General features: G+C 36.7%; 2 protein-coding genes across 4 annotated transcripts; one reads left to right on the top strand and one right to left on the bottom strand.

Annotated features, from left to right (window-relative positions):
* Nucleotides 1-1,371: 1,371 nt before the first annotated feature.
* On the top strand, nt 1,372-8,787 carry tmem161a (transmembrane protein 161A). 3 transcript variants are annotated; one of them, XM_027169577.2, is made up of 12 exons: nt 1,372-1,504; nt 2,139-2,242; nt 2,318-2,404; nt 2,482-2,579; nt 3,097-3,253; nt 3,517-3,668; nt 3,750-3,810; nt 3,909-4,052; nt 4,170-4,283; nt 5,200-5,374; nt 5,847-5,943; nt 7,754-8,787. In XM_027169577.2, the coding sequence occupies exons 1-12, from the start codon at nt 1,502-1,504 to the stop codon at nt 8,047-8,049; spliced, it is 1,488 nt and encodes a 495-aa protein (XP_027025378.1). In that variant the 5' UTR covers nt 1,372-1,501; the 3' UTR covers nt 8,050-8,787. The 3 variants fall into 3 exon arrangements, with proteins under 3 accessions (XP_027025378.1, XP_047666345.1, XP_027025379.1); XM_047810389.1 differs by lacking the exon at nt 1,372-1,504 and adding an exon at nt 1,536-1,775; XM_027169578.2 differs by lacking the exon at nt 1,372-1,504 and adding an exon at nt 1,536-1,900.
* A 2,387-nt stretch (nt 8,788-11,174) lies between these two features.
* Nucleotides 11,175-22,412, bottom strand: mef2b (myocyte enhancer factor 2b). Its single transcript, XM_027169650.2, has 9 exons — nt 22,290-22,412; nt 18,044-18,122; nt 17,023-17,226; nt 15,725-15,853; nt 15,156-15,339; nt 14,080-14,225; nt 12,705-12,780; nt 12,524-12,626; nt 11,175-12,423 (listed from the first exon to the last, which is right to left on the bottom strand). Exons 2-9 carry the CDS (start codon nt 18,095-18,097, stop codon nt 12,156-12,158), a joined length of 1,164 nt encoding a protein of 387 aa, XP_027025451.1. The 5' UTR covers nt 18,098-18,122; nt 22,290-22,412; the 3' UTR covers nt 11,175-12,155.
* Nucleotides 22,413-22,743: the final 331 nt, after the last annotated feature.

Raw genomic sequence — 22,743 nt, 5'->3', positions numbered from 1 at the left:
TCAGAAGAAGATTTTGGGAATTTGAAGAATATTTTGTTATTGTTGACTGGCCCAGTCAGAGCTCACAACTTTGTCCTTTTAAAAGCCAATGGAATGACTTATAGAGGGCTGTACTTTAACAAAGCCCTTTATTAGTTTATGGGGGGTTAACACTGTAACACTTGCAATTGTGAGAATTTTCTTTTTCCTGGAATGTTTCTATTTGATTTATACATGCGTTTATTGGTTACTATATCACATTAAAGGTGGAAAAAGATTGAATTTGATTGCATAGAAAAAATATCACATACACTGTACATACATACATACATATTGTGTATACTGTTTACTTCAAATGCACATTTCAAAATTGCACGTGTACCTACAAATTGTACATATTTTATACTACAATTGCACATTTCTCACACTTGCAAATTTGTACATACAAATTGCCTATATTTGTATATGTATATTTCAACTGCACATTTCACACCTGTAAATGTGTACATACAATTTCATCTATACTGTATATGCCATTCTGTTACACTGTGGAGCTTCTGTCACTAAAACAAATTCCTTGATTGTGAAAACATGCCTGGAAATAAAGCTTATTCTGATATCAAAAAGATGATTTTCTTGGACCATTTGTACAATTAAACCCACCGTTTTAACAGGGGAATGCAAAATGTATATGTCCACTGTATGTGTATGTTGCATTTACATTTATGGAATTTGTATCTCCATGATGCATGTAAAATAAGTTCTCAGAGCTGTTAACTTTGTGTACATATGTCTATGCTATATTACTAAGACCTATATTGTGATTCTCATAAAAAAACTCAAACTCATTTAAAATATTTTTATTGAAATATTTGTGATATACTGAAATTCTGGTGCTATTTTTTGCCATTACATGTCATACAAAGCAGTGCAGCAATGCATCTGCAGGCTCAGAAAGATTAGTTTGAAATGACAAGCATGCCAGCATTGACAGTGAAATTACAATAAAATATTAAACGTATATTAAGCAATATTAATTAATTGCACATGATCAAAACGTACATATTAGGCAGTGAGAGAGCTGCACAGAATAAAAGCGCTGCTGCATCACTTCTCTTCAGGAAAATCAGTAGAAATATCAGAAGGTTGTCAAACTCATTTATGGGAAATGTAAGAGAAAATAAATAATTAAACAAGATCCTCTTCCCTCAGGATATAACCGAAGACACGTAATTTTCTTTAGAATACATAAGACGTTAGGAGTTAATTTGAGTAGCTTTTGTACAGTATGTGGCTATTTTTGTCCAACCTATTTTGGACCAATCGGCTGTCAGCTCAGTGATTGGTTCTGACCAATAGAATTCCGTATGTCTTGTAAATCCCACCCTTCTGCGCTGAGCAGAATAGGTCACAAATGTCATTCAAAACTCATTCAGCTGTTTCTAGCACTCAAGTGCCAGCAGTGTGCTAGCTGTGAGGGCTGTATGGGACCACGTGCACTAATTAAATCCATTCATCCAAGATGGTGAGTGAATTTCTAACAAACTAATTTTCCTGACGCGATGTTTTTCCCTGTAGTTTTTGAAATGTTGTTACTATTTAGCTGTGTTAGCTGCACATGCTATGCTAGCTAGCAGACGTTTAGCTGCAAGTTGGCTAGTTCGCTAGCTTGTTAACTCAAATGTTAAAGACAATGAACCATATAAACAACATTATTCGAAGTATAGAATTAGTCTTTTTGGTTATTTTTGTCAAAATTCACTTGAGGACCACCAACACCAGCAGCAGCAGCAGTAGTTAGTACATGTAAACTGATAGAGGAAAGATGCAGTAGCTAATGCTAAATGTTCCTAGCTTCTTACATACGTGCACTACATAGGGTCTTAAAGTAATGGCTGATGTACACTAGGTAGTGGACTAGGTTTGTATTGTGGCGCTATTTGGGATGCGGAATCTGCTGTTGCTTTGCATCGCATTCTTTCACGAAAGTTTCAAAGTATCAGTTTATGATAAAAAAAAATTAATCATTGAACCAACTATTTATAAAAGTATCCGTTATGTTTTTACATTAATTTGATCTTTAAGTAATTTGAAGAATTATTGTTGGCTTTGTTACTGATTACTGATTTTCTGTCTGACATTTGTTTCCTCCTGGGCAGGCACTGATGGGAGTTCAGCTGGTGGTCAGCTTACTGGCAGTCAGCATAATGCAGAAAATGGCCCCGCATTGCTCTTTTGCACGCTGGCTCCTCTGCAATGGCAGGTGAGTGTCACAGCTTTACAGAAGATTCTCGTTCAGCATGTTTTCTTCGCTAACTTCAGTACTGTTGCTTGACAGTCTTTTGAGGTTCAAGCATCCTTCAGAGGGAGAACTTTGTGCGCTAGCAGGCAAGCAGATCCCCAACAAGGCTGGCAGGAGAGACAGGTGTGAGCTAGCTTGATTAGTTTGTGCAGTTTGTCCTATCTTTCATTCTTGCCCTCTTTAACCCTGTCTATTTTCAGGAGACAGAACGGCCACGGGGAGCCTAAGCCGCTTACAGTTCCAAAGGACATAGATTTACATCTGGAGAGCACTCCTGTGAATGTTATAGATGCTCTGGGTAAGACTGTATTAGATTTTGTAAAAATAAACATCAATAATCATGTTTGCTTTCAGTGGATTTTATTAGTACAAATGAAATTAGTTCAGAATCAGCTGTTTCCATGCAGCCTGTGCAAAGCATTCTGTTTAAGATGTCTGTTTACATGCAGAGTAAACCAAAAAGTGACATTGGGTATCAACTTGATTATTTTAAACGTCTCATGATTTGTTTGAGGGCATGACATGTAGCTAAAGTTAGTTTAGTACCAAAATTTTCTTTTCAGAAAGTTTTCTATTGCATGTTTTCACAGATTATGTTTTTGGTAATTCCATTTAGAAATATCTGGTCAAAGTATTTTTATGTAAAAAAAAATATTTAATAATAATTAAAAAAAACAAAACAGATGTATATAAGGTATGCGACGTTTAATATAGGAAATTATTGGAATTGAAAGTTAACCAGTGTGACAATGTGGTAGAACTATTGATGCCCTTCTTTTGCATCCCAAATTAATCATTTTTGTGTGCGTCTATAGTTTTGCGGTTCTTTGTAGAGTACCAGTGGTTGATCGACTTTGCCATCTATGCATTGGGCATTTACCTTTTCACGGAGAGCTACTACTTTGTGGTGGATGCTAGTAAAGAGGTCAACATTGGGGCCATCTGGTGTGTCCTGATGGTGTTCTTCTGCCTGTATCCTTAAATCTTTTCCTGCCAACTGTGCCAGGAGAGGAAAACGCTTCATCTAAAGTTCCAAATTGGCTTTGACAGTCCAAGAGTATTGATAAAGGTTGTGGAATGTCATAGAATTAGATCCTAGTCCTTCGGATAATTATGCTAAGTTTCAATTGTTTATTTGTTCAAATCCATCTTCTGCTTTTGACTCCAGGGGTTTTCCTCATTCTGGGTGCTGTTGTTTTTCTGTTACTCTTATAATCCTTGACTCAGGTTCCCAGGAGGACTCTGCATGTGCTGATGAGCCACTACTTCCGCTCAGATGAGGGCGGTGAGCGCTCTGTGTGCTTGGCGTTTGGTTTTCTTTCTCTGCTTGTGGCCATGTTAGTTCTAGTGGTGAGGGAGGACTATCTGGAGTTCGGCCTTGAGACTGGTACTGAATGAGTTTTACTTATTCACAATCAAACAGGTCTTTACTTTGCCATCAGCCTTAAGTAACATTCTGGCATTTCAGGTTTCACTAGTGTTTTTGACAACTTTGAAGCCTTTGCCAAACAACAAGGATTTGAGTGGTCGTAAGTTGTTTATGTACATTTTATGTCTCTCTAATGCACACAATGACAGTACTGTACTGTATCTGAAGTTGCTTATTTTTTTTGTTGCTTTTTTTAAGCATTCCTTTCACCAAACTGGGAGTAAAGTTGGGTTTGGCTTTCATTTGTGCCTTCTTTGGAGCTCTGCTTGCTTTCCCTGGACTTCGCTTGGCTCAAACTCACTTGGATGCTGTACAGATGAATTCTAATAGACCAATTATACAGTAAGAACAAATACATTTTTGAGAGCATGATTAAGAAAACCTTCTACACAAAGTGTGTATATATACATATACACATGACAAAATTGTATAAATAAATTGGTTCCCCTGTTTTTACAGAATCCTCCTTCACATCAGTTTTTTGTCCCCGTTGGTTATACTTGTGCTGTGGATCAAGCCTCTTGCTCGAGACTTCTTAGGAAACGCTCCTATGGGAAAGACCTCAGTCACATTGTAAGTGTGTGTTTGGGTTAACATCACATGCTGTTTAAAATACAGAGAACAGGTTAGAAAGGTCTAAATTTGTACACAAGCAATGGTGTTGGGTTTTTTTCTTCCACAGTTCATTATTAATCACTGGAAAATTCATTGTATTTGAATTGTATACCCTTTTTGTCGTGGTGATATGTTGCGCCATACTAGAGAAAATTAATAAAGCACTATCTCTGCTTGTCTTCAATAAAATCATTAACAGCAGGTCAAATGAACAAATCTCAATTCAAGACAATGTTGAAAATGCCCAAAGCTGAGACTTGGTGACAGCTAAAAAAAAAAAAAGGAGAGTTTCATCCATATTTCTTAGCGTTAACAAGATCAGAGCTGTTAATTTACAAGTAAAGTTGCAGTTATATATTCCACCATTTCTGATAGTTGACTGAAATGAACAAGTAAATCCTCAAAGCATAAACACAGAAGGATTACCCTAATATTACCTGAAGAAATAACCGATAATGAGGTAGAAGAAATAAAAACATTTTGGCCGAAATCCACTTGTTTACAACATTGTATGTGATTGTAAGTGGATAAAAGGTGTGATGTGTAATTCTACCGATAATAACACTGCAATATTCTGGTAACAGTAACTGCTCTTCACAGAGGGTCAAATGACACGTTTATTTTCCAACAGCAGCAGCGACTGCTCTTAAGTGTTTTCATTTTTTATGTTTCAGATGCTCTGGTGTTTTCACTGCACCAGTTCTGATCCACCCACTCTGTACCAAGATAATGTTTTCTTGCAGCTAGGCACTGTTGCGTAACTCAGAGTTGATTTAGTATTACACCCACCTCAGTGCTTTAATCCCTGTGTGTCTGTGTGTCTGTGTGTCTGTGTGTGTGTGTGTGTGTGTGTGTGTTCGTGTTCATTCCTCAGGCTTTCCAGCTCAGCCTTCGACTCAGTGCGTCTGTGGATAATCATGGGGTTGTGTGTGCTGAGGCTGCTGCTCACCCGCCACCACTTGCAGGCTTACCTGAATCTTGCCCCCAAATGGGTGGAGCAGATGAAAAAGGAGGCGGGTCGTATTGCTGCTGTTGACATCCAAAGAAAGGCACGAAGCAGCTTTTTTTAATAAATTTACTGTAAAACTGAGTCAGGAAATCCCATGGTTACACCAACAGGCAAGAGTGGCTCAGTAGCTGCATTTCAGATTTACTTTTCCTCTAGTTATATACCAGATACCTCGAACAGCAGAAGAAAGTCTCATTACTGAAGAAACTGAATATAAGTATCTAGTTCTTGTCTCTGTCAAGGTTTCTGCTTGCAGGTTAAGGATGGTTGAGGCCCTGTAAGAGAAATCCAATAATGTAGAAATACTCTGGAATTGAGTATTTTTGTACTTTTTATGTTATTCTAGAGGTTGTGGAAGTTTAATTTTTCTATTCTGGGTACTTGACTGTTTACTAAAATATGTGAATATGTCCTAAATCAGATTTTAAAGTTCATAAGAAAAATGCACAAATCTGTTTTTAAGTGCTTCGAGTCATTATTCATACATTTTCCATTTACTTCTCTTTCTGCAGGTGACCCGTGTGTACTGCTACCTGACTGTAGTAACGCTACAATATCTCATCCCTGTTCTGCTTGTGTTGTTCTCAACCCTGGCCCTCAAGGCTCTAGGTAGAGTTTTACTCATTTTCAGACGTTAAATTGTCATCACTCTAGGATGTAGTATTTTTGTCAGATTAAGGTCTGAGCCAAACTAATGCGTTTAGGGGAGAAGGGTAGTCCGTAGCTAGATTTCGCTCTCAAAATACTGTCTTGTCTTTGTGGCTGGGGATTATAGTATGTCAGTAAAGTGATGTAATGCATTGCAGTAGAATTGATGATGCAAGAATGTGGTCTGAATTGTGTCACTTCATAACGATGTCCAACTGTCTGGTTCATAAAACAGACAGCTTTGCACTGATGAAAACATCCAGTGATGTATTACTGTTCATCATTTCAACGTTAAGCTGCAAACCACATTGACAAGTTAAAATTTTGGATGAATTAACATGTTTAGGATTTAGGAGGTGATAATGACACCATAACAAGTGACCTCAAATAAGCAAAACTTAGTCTTTGAAAATTTGTGGTAGAATCTTTTTACCTTGTATTCCACCTGTACCTTGTCCTCCTAAAACAAAGTCCCTTAATGGTCAAAATAATAATAATAAGAAGCTTATAGATACTACCTTTTTTTTTTTTTGCTTGCCTGTCAATAATTCTATTATAATTCCAATCTTTCCATTAAAATAAATCTGTAATGTAAAAATGAAACAGATACAAGTATGTTATGATGTGAGTGCTGTTCTTTAGCAGTATTCAAAATGGAGCTCACTGACAAACTGATCAGTATGCAAGGGTTATACAGTACAGCAAGGAAAAACAAGAAAAGCTTAAACAGCCAGCTTTGTTTTATCACAATTGTAAGTACAAGGTCGGCCTATTTCAACTGCAGTTTGGCCTCTGAGGAGCTATTAAGGACTTTGAAAATGCTGCAATCCTGAGCAAATGTCTTTCTAACACATACACAAGTGTACTTTGCCCAGTAACTGCTTTAGACCAAACCTAGAATCTTATATAGGTTAGAAAACCCATCAACCCATGTTTTTATAAAATTTACCCAAGAAAATACTATCTTTTAGTATGAAGACTGTGATGTGATGACATGTGATAACAATACTTGACATGCAAATATGAATGTATTGGACCAATGTGATCAGCGATTGGTCAGGTTATCACATGGCTAAGCATTATGTTAGCTTTTCAGGTATCATTGGAGATCATTTAGGTTGAAATGTGAGTTCTGTGTAAATGTATTCAGTTAGTCTGCTTGTCCTCAGTTTGGCTGGTTTTGGTCCTGCACAAAATGGGTTTGTGTAGAAATAATCAGAAAATCAAAAAAATATATATATATATGTGTGTGTGTGTGTGTGTGTGTGTGTATGTATATGTGCTAATTTTGGGTGTAATTTATAAAAGCACATTTAAAGGTAAGTAGATAACCTAATAAAAGCAAAACATGAGACAGTTAATAAAGCATGTGATGTATGCACCACTACAGTGTAGCACTCGACCAGTATTTTGTAATTAAAGGTCTGTTCAAACTGGCCTTACTGGTTTTGTCACATATAACCATACACCGTAAAACATCTAGTGAAAAAGTTGTAGTAAAGTATTAAAAAATTGGGAGAATAGGAACGTAGGGTATGTAGGCTTTGTGCAAAGAAATCCAAGATCTATATTTGTGTTTATGTATAAATGTATAAATACATATTAATACTAAGCTTCAGATCACTCATGTATTTTTAAGCTGTTGTGTATATACTGTAATTTGTATAGTACTTAGAAAATCTTTACATTTAAATGTTTCACTGACTGAAATCATGGGACAATTTTGCACTTAATTTTTACATAAAAAATTTTTTTTTTTATTACCTCCTAGGTGACTTCTCATGGGGGCTGGGGGCTGAGACTCCTGGTGTGACACTGGCACCAGTTCTTCCCACCACTCCTCCCCCTTTACCCAGGTCAGAAGATGAGGACGATATAGAGGACATGGAGGAGGACATCCAAGTCACTGTAGCTCACCTAGCTGAGGTGTTTTCTGCACTACGTTCCGTCCTCACCCCTGTCTTCTTCAGAGGTATCTTTGCCTTTCTTACCTGGTGGGTGGCGGCCTGCCAGCTCATCAGCAGCCTGTTCGGCATCTACTTTCACCAGTATCTGATGCTGAGCTGAGCTGAATTATGGCCCCTGTGTGCAGGCTGTATACGCCGCAACAAGCTAAACCAGCTCCTGAGGAGAACACTAGACATCCACCAACACACACCAAGCATGTTTATGCCTCTGAGGGTTTGATCATGACTGAAGAGTGTAATGTGTTAGTTTCAAGACAAAGAAAATGCTGAATGAATGAATTTATTTGCTACACTTAAATCAAACGGACAACACGAAGAAGGAAAGTTGTATGGGTTATTTTATTGACTACTCTGTTGTTGAAATTGAATCTCTTAATTATTTTAAAGGACTTGGACTGTTACTCAGCAGATAAGGTTTGTAATGTAATACTAAGTGCCTGATATCTCAGGGATTTGAAGTCACAGATATTTCTTCTATCAGCGCTGAACTAATCATAAACCGCACAGAGGCACAAAGTATCAGGTTGTATCAAAGTATCAAACTCCTGTTTCCCTTCATTTCAGTGCTGATGTATTAACAGTTTTGGTACGTGCACATTATTTTATCCTGTTTTGCAGAAGGGTCTTGGATCATGCTTAAAAACAATCCAATCAAGGTTTAGTTAAACTTTTTTCCCCTGAATAGTTCTAATTTATTTATCTTAATCCCATTGAATGACCACGTGCTAATTTAGTATTGTGTGATTTTGTTTGAGCTGTTTTTTAAATGAAATTCATGGTGTGACAGAACTGTTTGACTGAGAGTGTGTGTTTTATTAAAATTCCAAATGCCTCAAAATTGCTTGCAGTTTAGAATTTTTTTTTCCCCTTAACAAAATTTTAAATGAGAAAGATATTGCTTTGGTGCACTGTTTATATCCCATAGTGTATAATAATATTTGGAAAGTTAAAGTTAGAATTTATTTCCTGTCGGCTTTTATGCTATGTACTATAAGACTAAAACTCCAAATTCATGCAAAACATAAGCTTACATAAGCTCTGTGAAATGAACTAGGTGTGATGATAGCTTTGCGGTTCTAACATTTTCCTAATCGCACTGCTGTTGCATGAACAGGAGAGCAGCAGGAATGATAATTTCAGTGTTCTTTAAAGTGTAGCTTAGCATTTTATCCTAATCCAGTGTATCTGTTGTAAAGGTGTGCTTCTATAGTAAGCAAGAAATCACAAAATACAATGTGAAAGCCTAATAGAAAGTTCAAACCTTTTACAGGTAGAATAGTTCCACATTACAAAGCTGTTGCCTCAGACTATTATATCACACTACAAAAATAATAGTCTTATTGTAATAAGCACAGAAACACAACATGACATGCTCCACACACAATAAACCTGCAAGCAGACTTGAACCCCACAGAGACTGGATGTGATTACACTTCACACACATCTGACCACTGCTTAGTCTCCCACGGTTTCCCAAGCAGGGTAACGGGCAGGAGAAAGGCAGTTGTAACTCATCAGCATCTCCACCCTGTGCTCATTCAGCAGCTCAAGGGGCTCCAGAGGTCATGTCTGGGCTCCTCCCTAGGGGTCAGGGGCTCGTCTGCGTGGCCCGTCGGCTCAATAGGACTCAGTCTGGTCCCTATAGCAACAGCCATGGGCTCCTCGCAGATGCTCATAATGAATGTGATTATACAGATACGTCAACGTCGCCTTCTACTTCATCACGCCATTCAAACTTCCTAGACGTGTCAACAGCCGCCCTGATGTGGGAAAGATGTTCAGACTGACTGGGTGCTGGGGGTCTGTTAGGAAGCCTGTTGACACAATTGGGAACACTTGGAGTTGAATGCAAATTGTGATTGGGGCTCATAAAACGTTAAAAAACTTTAATTTTGGCAAATTTTTGTTGAACATGTTACTTGTGAAATATTCTACTGATTGCACATTTTTCATTTATGATAACATATGATGCTTCATTGAAAATAAATGATTTTACAATAATTCTAAATTACTAAAATTGTTCAAGGTAAAAAGTTATATTGAGCTGAGATACTGTTTTTAAGTACTTTAGATAGGATTTTATTTCATTCTTAGGTAAATAATAGTGGCTAAAATTTCTTTTACGTTTTCTTTACATATATTTAATATCAGAGACAGTAATATTGTCAAAATCACAGCCACTTTCAAAATCTATTTTTAATCTTTATGTGTATGTGCTGATTTGGAAATAATCTCACCCCGTCTACTGGCCATCACAACGTGTCCCTTAAAGCCATTCAGATCCATACATTTGCCCATTTTCCCTCCTGCTTCCAAAAAAAAATAATCTTTGAGAACTGACCTCACTTGCTGTGTAATGTATGTAACAAGATAATCAATGTTACTCGATTCACCTGTCAGTGTGTATGGATTGTGATTGACCTTGGCTTGTTCTGCTCTGAGTCAAAGTGGTTGCACTAGTAAGTCATCCCCTTCTAGTGTTTACACATGCCTAAATGTTCCCAACAAGACACAACCAGCTAACGAACATCCCGGCCATCTGACCCACCACTGTGTACATCAAACCAGTCTGATTAACACATCATATAAATCATGTCAATGTTCAGACAAACACCCTGCAGCTAGACCACCAGTATATGTTGCAGTATAACCTTGGCCTGAATGGTTATTAACACGAATTCAAGTAAAACAATTATTATAAGAGTATTAGCATATAAACCTTATACTTGCATCACAACTCCCATTAGTGGGTAAATATAGTTTGCCATTTGGGCGACTGGGTGCAATTTGTGTCTCTGATAGTTTATCATTTATATACAAATACATATAGGAAGGTAAAAGACATTTTAACACAAGAACATTTTCCTTCACGACCATGTAGGTAAAAAAACATGGTTGGAAAACATAGATCATGGTAAGAAAGATTTCCACCTTTATATTAAGTGATATTGTGATATTAACTGGTAAAATCAACACCTGTAGAACGTAGATTTGTCAAATAAAAAAAAAATTAACATTTAAGTAAACCATTAAACCTTCTTTAATGCTATTAGTTTTATTGTTAGTTAACCACATTTTGTGTATTTTTTAATTCTGTGCTAAAATCTTAACTTGTTAATTCTGTAAGAGCAAACTGCATCTTTGTATATGATTCAGATTATTGATATTAATGAAAACGCGTGCTTCATACCCTCGTGTAAATACTGAAATTAGTCACACACCAAACGCAGAAACAAAGGTTTAATGGAAACAAAAAACACAAGGACGTGAACTAAAACGTCAGTAGCTGATATCTGCTGCCCTCTTGTGGTAAATACAGTGAACAGCCTGAACAGTAATAAAAATCTGGTCCTAAATCTTCATAGACTGAAACAAACTTACTGAAAATCCATAAAAAGGTGAGCAAGAAGGAGGGGAAAAAAATAAAAATACTTCTATTATTATATAAAGTAAATTTTTTTAAACAGAATTTTATCATAAAAGAAAAGAAACTAGCCTTAGACAATGCACAGTTATAAACCGGTTGGATATTGAAATTCAGTCCATTTATATTCATTTTTGCTAAATATATGTACAGTGCCATAAAAAAAAACATAAGAAAATATCTTTGTGACTTGCATATCATAAAGCTGTGTAGATGCTGATATGTTATCAGTGTCATATTTCAACTAATTTTAAAATTTTCTTGACCATCCAATAAAAGAGAGGAAAAAACCAACCAACCAACCAAAAAAAAAAAATAATAATAATAATAAAGTCATATGACATGCTGCAGTCCTCAAGCTGCAGTACAAATTGATAAAAAAATGTTTTCAGGAGTCCCTGAGAGTTTTTTTTCCTTCATTTTTTAATTATTTGACAAGAGCAGCTTTAGGAAGATGTGAGTTTCAAATTATTTTAAACCAAAAATGAATGAAAAAACAAACAAACAAAAAATACAGCATTGTAACTACTGGAGCATTTAATGTAAGAAGGACAAAATTCTGCACTATTTTTGGACTCTCTTATGACGCAACTGTTCATAACCCTGTTATGAATCAAGGCCATTTTCATATCAAAATACAATGTGTTAATCAGTCTCAAGTTGCATTTCTGAAAGGAAACTGGAAACACTGTTGCATTAACAATGTATTATAGATGTATTTTGATTATCAAAGCTGGGCGTGCATTACAACTAATACAAGGCCAGCTGTGTGCACAGTGCCATTATCTCTGCCAGCCATCATCGCCTTCCATGTGCTTCAATGTCAGGCCACTCTCCTCCCTGTCCATGGCCATGTACGACCCTGGCTGCGGCTGGCTCATCCTCTCAGGACCACCTGCTGGTGAATGATGGGAAGAAGGTGTGACTGGGGAGAGCGTGTGTTCAGGAGATGCACGCTCTGATTTGATGTGGCGGTTAAGGGAGGACAGTGGTGGGGATGACGGGGAAGAGCCTTGGGAAGAGTAAGAGCAGCTTCCACCTGTAGACATCCTGTACATGGAGACACACAATAGACATGTCTACCCAGACTTAACTCAAACATTCTACATATTTTCTGCTCAGCTCTCTAGTGAAATTGTCCCTGTCTCACCCTGTGTTAATCACAGACGGCTGTGGTTCGTGCTGTGTGGGCGGCTGCCAGGTGTTTGCAGAACTGCGTTGAAAACCCACTGCATATCCTGGGTGGCAAAACTCTTTAGAAAGAGAGCACACCATTACTGTTAAGATCCTCAGAATTTTGACCATTGATTTGAAAAGAGCTGGGTGTTTACCTGAAGTCCCATAATTCCAAGGCTTCCCCATTGGACTCATGTGGCCTCCAGAGTGCATGCTTTGGTACAATGCTCTCTGAAGGAAAACAAATGAAGTGCAATTAGAGTACATTTAGAGAAATTATAGATCAGATGTATTTAGTAACACTAATAAGACCAAACATGATTAGCAATCTCTTAATGCCTACATGTGAGGGACAAAAATGATCCAAAAGAATCTACTAAATTGATATTTAGCCTCTTTATTTTTGCACTGAAATTATTACCAATTACACACTAAGTACAAAAAGCTTGCCTTTTATTACACAGTAATATATTTGTACACTCCTGTACAATTCCAGCTCTTCATAAAGAGTCAAATCATTTGATTCAACTCACCACTAAGAGTTGACTCCTTCAGTTTTCTTTGCTATACCATACAGTTACAACAGTTTCACCTTACTATGACTGCATTATAAAAAACCTACTCATTCTACCTTACAATTAAAAAAATAACATTTCTTTGCACTTTTAACGTCTATTAATTCACTTGATCAGTGCACTCCTCACACACTCCAGATGGAAAAAAGAAGTCTCACTGGAAGTTTTTTAGGGTAGCATCACTGTCTAAATCTATTTAAAAATAGTAATAATAAATTGCTCATGTATGCGAGTCGACTCTCCTTTACCTAAAGCACAAAGGACGCATCAAAAAATTTAGACAGTACCAGATATTTATCAGATGTAATGATCAGATATAAGCTCCCATTACTTTTAACATTAGGCTCAGAGCTCTAAAGCAAAATGAAGCCCTAAAGTGAGCAAACTAAACATGTCTTAAATGTATAGCTTTATACATATATACTACATTTATTCTAACACATTTATTATGCTTTAATTCACTCTTTGTGCTATTATGTACAGTACACAATAAATGGGGCATGTGACCAAAGTTTTATTTCCATTGGCCGCATGGCTTGAAATGTTTTATTCCACATATTCTTCATTTTTTTTTTACCATTACAATAAAGAAACATGAATCATATTTTTAACTGTTTTTAGTTGCATTTAATGTTGTGGAACATCCACAAGACAACGTATTTCTGTTTACACTTATGTTATATGAGCTCTAGAATCCATCATTCCATGTCCAGCCAATGGAGTGAACCCATAAACATGGCTTACGCTTGTAAATCTCCAAAAATTATTATAAATATCTCCTTGCAGTAAACTTTGCCATAATAATGATCATATGTTTTTGTTAAATTACAGTTCTGTTTGTTATTAGGCCTAGATTACATGGAGTGCCCACCAGGTTACTATGGAAACAGTAGCGAATTATATGCACTGGGGTATAAATTGTAATAAGAGATATATGTGACTTTTATTCTCTTACTGCGTTGGTCAGATTGCTGCGGGCTACACCCACTCCCGGGTGGACCTCCACACGCCGCCCATCGTTGGTCAAACTCAGTGGAGGAGGAGTCTTCATATCCAGTGCTCGGCTCAGGTTGCCATGGGAAAACATCGAGTAGCCAAAGCCTTCACCCACGCGCAGACATATGAGAAGTGAAAACAAGATGTGGGTGAATTTCTTTTTCACCCCTATCCACCCACCATCTCAACCTCTCATGTTCTTTCTTGCCGAAAGGAGAAGTCATTGTAACAGCTGACCTTTTTTGTTCAGTCACATCTGTGTACATGGTGATACCAGCACGAAGTGTCAAATACACATTCAACCTGCACTACAGAGTCAAGAATATATGTTAGATTGCAGCTACAGCTCAGCATGCAGGTTTAATATCTCACAGGTTAAACCGAAGTCCGAGCTAGCTACCTGCCATACATAGCAGCTCAGCTATGGTTTGTTCAAGTTTTTTGTGGATGCGTGTGTTTTACTACTAATAGCAATGGAGGGGTTTATGTGGAGGCTTCATGTCCAGCAGGTGCAAATTTCTGCATCAAAACCACAGGCTCTGCCTGTTTCACATGTGATATCGTGACTGTGTGCATGAGTGTGAAGAGGTGTTTCATAGCCCTACTTCCTGTGTCACAAGCACAAATATGTCAGAGGTTATATGCACTAATACTTTACTGTATACATAATGTATACATAATCAGTTCCATAGACATTATAATTATCCAGTGAAAATAGAGACACATCATATTTTTTTTTACCAGCAATACAAATTAAATGCATTAAATGCATTTAATCATCAGTAAAGTACAGGGCAGATTGCAGAGATGCGTCAGATCATTATTTGACTTTATACAGGTTCAGTAAGAAGTTCTTTGTGACTGAATATCACTGTATTGCATGAGGGTGTATTGTGTATTGTGTTTTCCCAGCACCCCTTGTGAGAGACACTTTCTGATTATCTGAAATAGTTATCATTAATGATGAATCTTGCCGTTTTGGAAATTAAATTGCACTTGTGTGTGCTAAGTATATAAGAACCATTCTCTCTTCACCTGAATGTGTTCCCATGAGAGCAGAAGGTGTGTTGGCTCCAGCAGGACCGACAGAACCAGGCCTGGAGCTCAGAGGTTTGAAGGATGAAGCTCGGTTTGCTCCCAGATTCGTGTTCGATGGGTAACCGTTCTCACAGCCAACACCCATTAGCATCTGAGCTTCTGAAGGAAGGATAGACGGAGCCTGTGAAGGAAGAACATTGTGTCTGACAGACGCTTAAGATAGAATAATATCTTATGCTGCATAATTGTTGTTCTTTGAAGAGCTCTATACACAGAGAGCAAATGCGGAAAAACACTAACAACGTGCTTTAATGCTTTGGGGTAATTCAGACTGATTTTTCAGGGAGAGGTTTTATAAGCAACATAGTACTAAAGATTGCAAAATATAACCAATATGTTCTAAAATATAACAGTCCATAAAATGCACTACGCAAATAATTACAGTGTATTTGTGGATTTTATGGACATAGACAATTCTATTTTAACTAATTGTTAGTTAACACACCAAAACTTTGTCTGTAAAACACTGAAGCTCTGGAATTTAAAAATGCTTTGATCCTACTGACATAATAGCGTTGTCTGGAGATGGACAGATCCATGCCATCATTCAGCAGATATTTCTCTTGGCCTGTCTGCATGCTGTCTTCTTGATCAAGCTCAGTGGCGTCCAGGCCCAGCCCTTTCCTACGTAAGGTCTTCAGCCATCAGTGAATGAAAGACAAAGGAAATATATAGAAGAAAACAGATTACACATACAATGAGTATCTCTATGATTTGTAATTTAAATTTGCAAATAGTCATAACAGACATGCTTTATATCTGTGAAGGTTTTCAGTCTTCCAGGCCACGGGGAAATGTCTTGTGTCCAACTGAATATTATAATTCAGCATGAATAATTTAATGTCAAATGCAACTCCTAGTACGTGTGTGTATAATTATGTCACGTATAGCTGCATGTCATCTATGTGATAGAGATCATTATAAATTAGATACAGAAAATAAAGATTTATAAAATTTTTAACTTGCAATTTTCTTGGAATATAGTTTTGGAACTTATAATAAATGTTAACTTCATTTGATTGATTATTTATTTATTTATTTATTTATTTATTTATTTATTTATTTATTTATTTATTTTTGATTGATTGATTGATTCGTTTTAAATTTAAATGAATTCTTTACTCTGTTATACCACAGTGGATTTGAACTTTCAAATCTGATCTGTTTCTATAACAGTAGCTCTGATAACAGTTCTGGCTGCAGACTTTACATCACACGCACTTGCTCTTATACAGTATTACGTTTATAGTATCGAGTAACACAGGTACTTTTATGATGGACACTGCATATAAATAGATTTAAAAATGGATGATTGTGGGCAGTGTGAACTTGTCTCGAACAGAAAAAAGAGTAAGGGAACTACTATTTCTAACAACTGTATCATAAGTGTTAACAGGAACTAACTTGTTGCTCCACAACATTAAATGTAGCTACTAGCTATTAACATTAAAAGTATGATTTCCTAAACTTTAGTAATTGTTAGCGCTGCCAAATTGTAGGTGATGTTATAGGAAATATAACTTTGGACATGACTATTTTCCTGTAACAGCACACTTTATGGTGTTGTATAGCTTACTTATTTTAAATATCCTGTTTGCCTACCTAATTTGTGTATGAGATTTTGAACTTAATATTAATAGTGTTATTAATAATGACTATAATAATCGCTATAAATCTTGCAATAATTCTCATGAGCTCCACAAGAACATTTTGCCTCGTTGGCATTCAGCTGAGGATATCATTGTTCTCGAAATAGGTATGGCTGTATTTACAAAGTTAAAGGTTGACAGCAGGCTGTGTGTACCTCTAGTATGTCATTGTTTGTACGGCTCTCGTGAGGCTCGCTGTACTCGGTGTATTTGAGGAGCACTTTATCCATGTCAGTGCTGGCGTACTGGAAGAGACGATTGGTGCTATTGAAGATGATGAGAGCAATTTCACAGTCACACAGCACACTCAGCTCGTAGGCCTTTTTCATCAGGCCAAACTTGCGCTTGGTGAACGTCACCTAAAAAAAACCACAGACATGGCTTTTCAGTTTTACTGAGTGATGGCCGACTTTCTAATTCAAATGAACATTTACAGTATTAGCAGACACATTTATCCAGAGTGATTTAAAATACCTCTCAATAAATACATACTAATTCTGGTTCACTACAGTAGGTCACAGACTGCAAATACATTTAATCTAAAAAGTCATTTGGGAGGTAATATAGTAAGAAAAACACACAGACATCACAAGGTTTTTTTAGTACTAATTGCCAATTTAAGCACTTCAGGGAGAGGTATATTTATAGCCATCGTTAGAACACTGCCAATAACTCAAGTCATTCCTCCACGTAGATGCCAGAACAGAGAAGTGTCTTGATGCATGCCTACAATAAACCCTGAGAGATGGTGCGACCATTTGAGCAGCTCTCAAGGCTTTTCCAGCTATTTGGGCTCAGCTTTCATATTTAAGTTACAAATGTGGGGAATCTATATTTCACTAAGTGTTACCTTAAACTAAATTTTATATTATGAAATGATAGAAGATAAAGACAACACTTAAGGGACCCTTCAGTCTAGCGTAAATGGTTGCGTACCCTAAAAACAAATGAAAGAAAAATACATTTACGTCCACTTACCAGATTACACATACATACTGTATATTCCCTCATTATTTCTCTAAATTCAAAATATGTATATTTAAAATATTATTAGAAGAATAGTTTTGTATATCATAAGGTTGAAAACAGTATATAATATTTTGTGTGTATTTCCTCAGTAAAAAAAAATTCTCACAAAAGGGCCATTAACCATCAAAATAACTAATACAAGCATACCTGACGGTTTCGTTGGTCAAGAATCCGTGAGATCTGTATTTTCTTTCGTCCCATGATGTTTTTTTCCCCAAGAATGGTTCTGTAAAAATATCAAAATATCATCTGTTTGATGCCCTAGTAAGCCGTATAAGTAAATAAGATGGGATGAGATTCCCAGGATCATTATTAGATCATTATTAAATGATAATTTAAGCATCACTTTCTTGAACTTATGATGCTTTTGGAAAAACTGAGCCTGAATAATTCCTGTAATCCTTTATTGGATTCTAAAAGCATAAGTTTTATTTAACAAACATGGAATATACAATATTACTCAGTCCCATATGTCTTATCTTGACATACTGGCACATAATACTGTTTGTATATTTCAAAGCAAATGGAATGGGAAATGGTGTTTGGTCATGATGTAACTGGTCCCACTGACCCCTGTCAGGGACAGGCGGGTGTTTATATACACCCCTGAGAGAGAATGTTTTAAAGTTAGTACAGACTATCGCCCACAAATTCTGAGCTATCCCACTGTGAGTGTTCACATTTCCACTAGCCCCTGGGTATACAGTATATATGACATCTCCATTTAAAGGAGTTCATAATGCAGGGCTGCATCCACCGTTAAAATAACAGCACGTCTCAGTGCGGGTTGAATTTCTGTCCGCCCCCTGTTCTCCCATGAGCAAACTGTACACAAACAGTGGATCCGAAAGGGTTCGAGTGTAAGTTTGTGCACTGAGGGACTGTAGCCAACAAAATACAGAGAGAGAGAGAGAGAGAGAGAGAGAGAGAGAGAGAGAGAGAGAGAGAGAGAGAGAGAGAGAGAGAGAGAGAGAAATTGCATCATGCAGAGATTGTATATACAGTTCATAAACACGGACTTCTAACAGATCTTAACGTCTTCTATCCACTCTTATTAGAAAGTCTCAGATTTAGGGTTCTACATAAAATCTCTCTCTCTTCTTATTGCTGTTGCTCTGAGTTATAGTCTGAACTCAGGTTACTAGCTGTGTGGAATATGGCATGTTTGTCTGGGTTCATGTAGTTGGACTGGCGACGCAAAGGACTGTGTTAATAGGTAGTTACTGACACCCCATCTGGTCTCACACCTGGTATATTTGGGATAAGCAGAAGAACCACCAAAACCCTCTCCAAGCTAACGTGGTTACAAAATGACTAATAAATGAATGAATGTTTGAAGCCCAGTATAGAATGCTGTAATTGTTTATTTCTGGTTAATATGCATACTGTATATTTGTGGAAAATGGTCGATGGAGAGAGAAAGATTAGGTGAGAGTGCCCTTACTAAATCCATGTTGGCCCTATTTTTAAATGTTTGTGTTATTATTTTGACTCGTCTCTGCACAGAGGCTGTTATGTAGTTAAAAGAATCTATCTGCTAATAAAAAGATCTCCGAGACGTCTACCACTGCTTCCCTCCGGCCTCTCATATTAAACATGTTTGACCTAGCCTATTTTTAGTATTTCTAACCCAATGGTGAGCGGATACAGTGCTGCGGTTCCCATGACCCAGCAATGCCCGCTTCCATCTCGCCCACTCCTGGTACCCAAGAGTTTGAGGAATCCAGAGGATTCCATATCTTTCACCATTCTTACCTTATAAAGTAGATGCTGGCCTACACTGTGTAGAGCCTAAATGTTTATGCCTGTTCATTTCACAGGTGACAGTGTGTTCACACCGGACAGTTATTGTGCACGGATATGAATAGAAATGCAGGGAAGTGGTCTTTATGGCAAGAGATCTCTATCACAAACCTCCACATCTGTCGCTTTAAATCCTAGTTCCTCATATTTGCTAATGCATCAGCAAAAGTCTACACTATTAATCAGAGCTATACATCGGTTCAAGTGCAGCTCAATATTGAGATTTCGAACCTGACTTGTAACATACTTTGAATTCCCAATAGAATTGCATTTTGAATTTGAAAAAATAAATGTGTTAAATGTAAAAATGAAAACTGAATTAAAAGACATAATTAATTAGTAAAACACGATAATGTAGCATGCTGTAACGCTAATTATTATTAACACTTAATATTTATTAAGTTTCTTTCACTTGGTCCTCAGCGAGAACATGTAATGGTTCTTTTCTGATCTAAGAAAGACAGCTTCAAACCCCTTTAGAAAATAAAGAACACTTAAATATATTTCAAATTGAAATAAAATAAAACTTTTTTTTAACAGAATTTCCGTATGCGGTTTATTTTCTTGTACAAACACCTTTAATGACTTTGAAAGACTCACTTTAATGAAAGCAGTGGAAACACCAATGCAGAAGTCTAACCAACAATCTCACTACATATCTAAATCTATATTTGATTATTTTATCACCCAGCTATTCAAACCTTGCACTTTTTTGTTTGCCTCTGCTTTGTCTTTAGCAGAACAGCTTCCTGTGAAGACCTCCCAAAGGTCAGATGGTGGAAAAGAAGACGTGCAAACATAGAGGAGCTTCAGCACTACAGCGTTTCTCTCCCATTGGGGCTGGAGGAGACTAATTACTAAGACTGTCATAGGAATAATACTGCCTTAGTGGCAAAAAAAAAAAAACAACAACAATATTTCATCATGGCCTCTACTACAGCTCATGCAGCCCATAAACTAATGCTGTGGTGAAAGTATACACAATAAAATTATTGGTTATAGAGATTAATCATTAACCAATAATTATTATTAAGTTCTACAATGGAAGGTTTTGTCCTGAATAATATTAGCGAATGTTTTTGTAGGTTCTTGTATATAATTAAATACAGTTGGATGAATGGGTTGATTAGTCTAATTTTGTGTACAACTGTTGCGTTGGTAAAATAGAAAACATTAATCATAATTTGTGTCTGTCATTTGAACTAAGCAGACAGATAGCTGATTTCTATCTGTCTGCTTAAATGTTCAAGTCCTCAGAGACACAAATGAGATGAGAAACTAAACTTGGCCAGAAATAGTAACCTAGACTACCATTTGCATATGAAATGCATGCATCCAAAATGCTGTTGCAGAAAAATGACTGAGACAGAGAGGAGAATGAGATAAACAGTTGAACTTTATGGGAGCACTAAAAAAGTACATTATATGGCTAAAGGTTTGCAGATACCTGACTATCACACCGATATGTGATTCCTCCCTAAAACTGTTGCTACAAAGTTGGAAGCACACAATTATGTAGAATGGCTTTGTATGCTATAGCATCACGGTTTCCCTTCAGTAGAACTAAGATGGCTAAACCTGTTCCAGAATGACAATGCCCCATGTTAACATGGTTTGCCAAGGGTGGAGTTGAAAAACTCCAACAGCCAGAGCCCTGACCTCAGAGCATCTTTGCACCAGGCCTACTCGCCCAACATCAGTGCCTGATCTTGGCAATGTTCTTATGGCTGAATCCCCATGACTATGTTACAAAATCTAGTGGAAAGCCTTCTCAGAAGAGGGGAGGCTGCTATAACAGATACGGCAGACCAACGCTGAGTTAATGCCCATTGTTAATGCCCATCATACCAATCGGTGCACATTGTTTTAAATAGGCACAGGTTGGTATGATTGTCAGGTGTCCAAATACATTTGCCCATTCAGAATACCTTTTCTATCAGTTTAATTTTAGCTCAGTAATATGCTTCAATGTAGTGTTTAGTGTGATTACCAAAATTCTATTTGAGATCATCTTCAGATTCATACAATGTCATGGAGAACATTAGTCAATGTAAGACTATACTGTATAAAAGACACTACACACACATATACACACACATATTTATGTATTTACTTTTTTGCTTGTTACGGTTACATCAGACATTTTTACAACCTGAATCTAATTTCAGTTGTATTTTCTTTAACAATAACAGCCAGAAAACCAGACTCTAACTGGTGGGCAGATACTGTATCAAAGAAAAGAAAGTCTGCATCAAGTCTGGTGAACTCTGTATTCCAGTCTGGAAGGTACCAACATTACACATGGCTATAAAATAAGTAGCTTTATTGCATTTCAAGACTAAGACATTACAAACCTGAGCTCCATTCATTTTTAGAAAATGATGAGTATAGATTTTGTTTGGCTATGGGTTTGTTTATGCATATTACTTATAAGACAGATTTATTGAACACAACTCAAACGTGAACAAACATTTTCCATAGTGAAACTGATTTAGGATATAGAGATATTGATAGTCATATGCAAATGTCATGTTCTGTCTATGTTGCTAATTTACAGACATGTAATCAGTAAAATCAGTCTAAATCTTACCTGATGTTGAAATGATGAACAGCACAAGATCGTCAGCAGCTTTGTGTCTTCGCGATGCTTTACTATGTTTCATCCTCCAGCTGTTAATACACTAGCATCTGCTTTAAAGAGATATCACCATAGCTCCGCCTACTGGCCACACCATTGGTTGAAAGCGACTTCACTCATGATGCACTCTTGGTTCCACTCTGATGCACTCTTTGGTCTGACAAAAGACAGAAGCAGTTACAAGTTGATAAATTTGTCCAGATTGTTTTCATTCATACACATAAATTAGTAGTGTTTAGATAAGTTAGGGGAACCAGCACATGCTGCATATTATTATTATTATTATTATTATTATTATTATTATTATTATTATTATTATTATTATTATTATTTAAACATTAAAACATTTTAAAACATTAAAAATTGAAATGAGAAGCTTGGAAAACAGGATATCCAAATTTATATC

Source organism: Tachysurus fulvidraco, chromosome 2, assembly GCF_022655615.1.
Source record: "Tachysurus fulvidraco isolate hzauxx_2018 chromosome 2, HZAU_PFXX_2.0, whole genome shotgun sequence".
Classification (NCBI taxonomy): Eukaryota; Metazoa; Chordata; class Actinopteri; order Siluriformes; family Bagridae; genus Tachysurus; species Tachysurus fulvidraco.
Note: the sequence above shows the minus strand (reverse complement) of the source record. Positions and strands in the feature narration are given on the sequence as shown.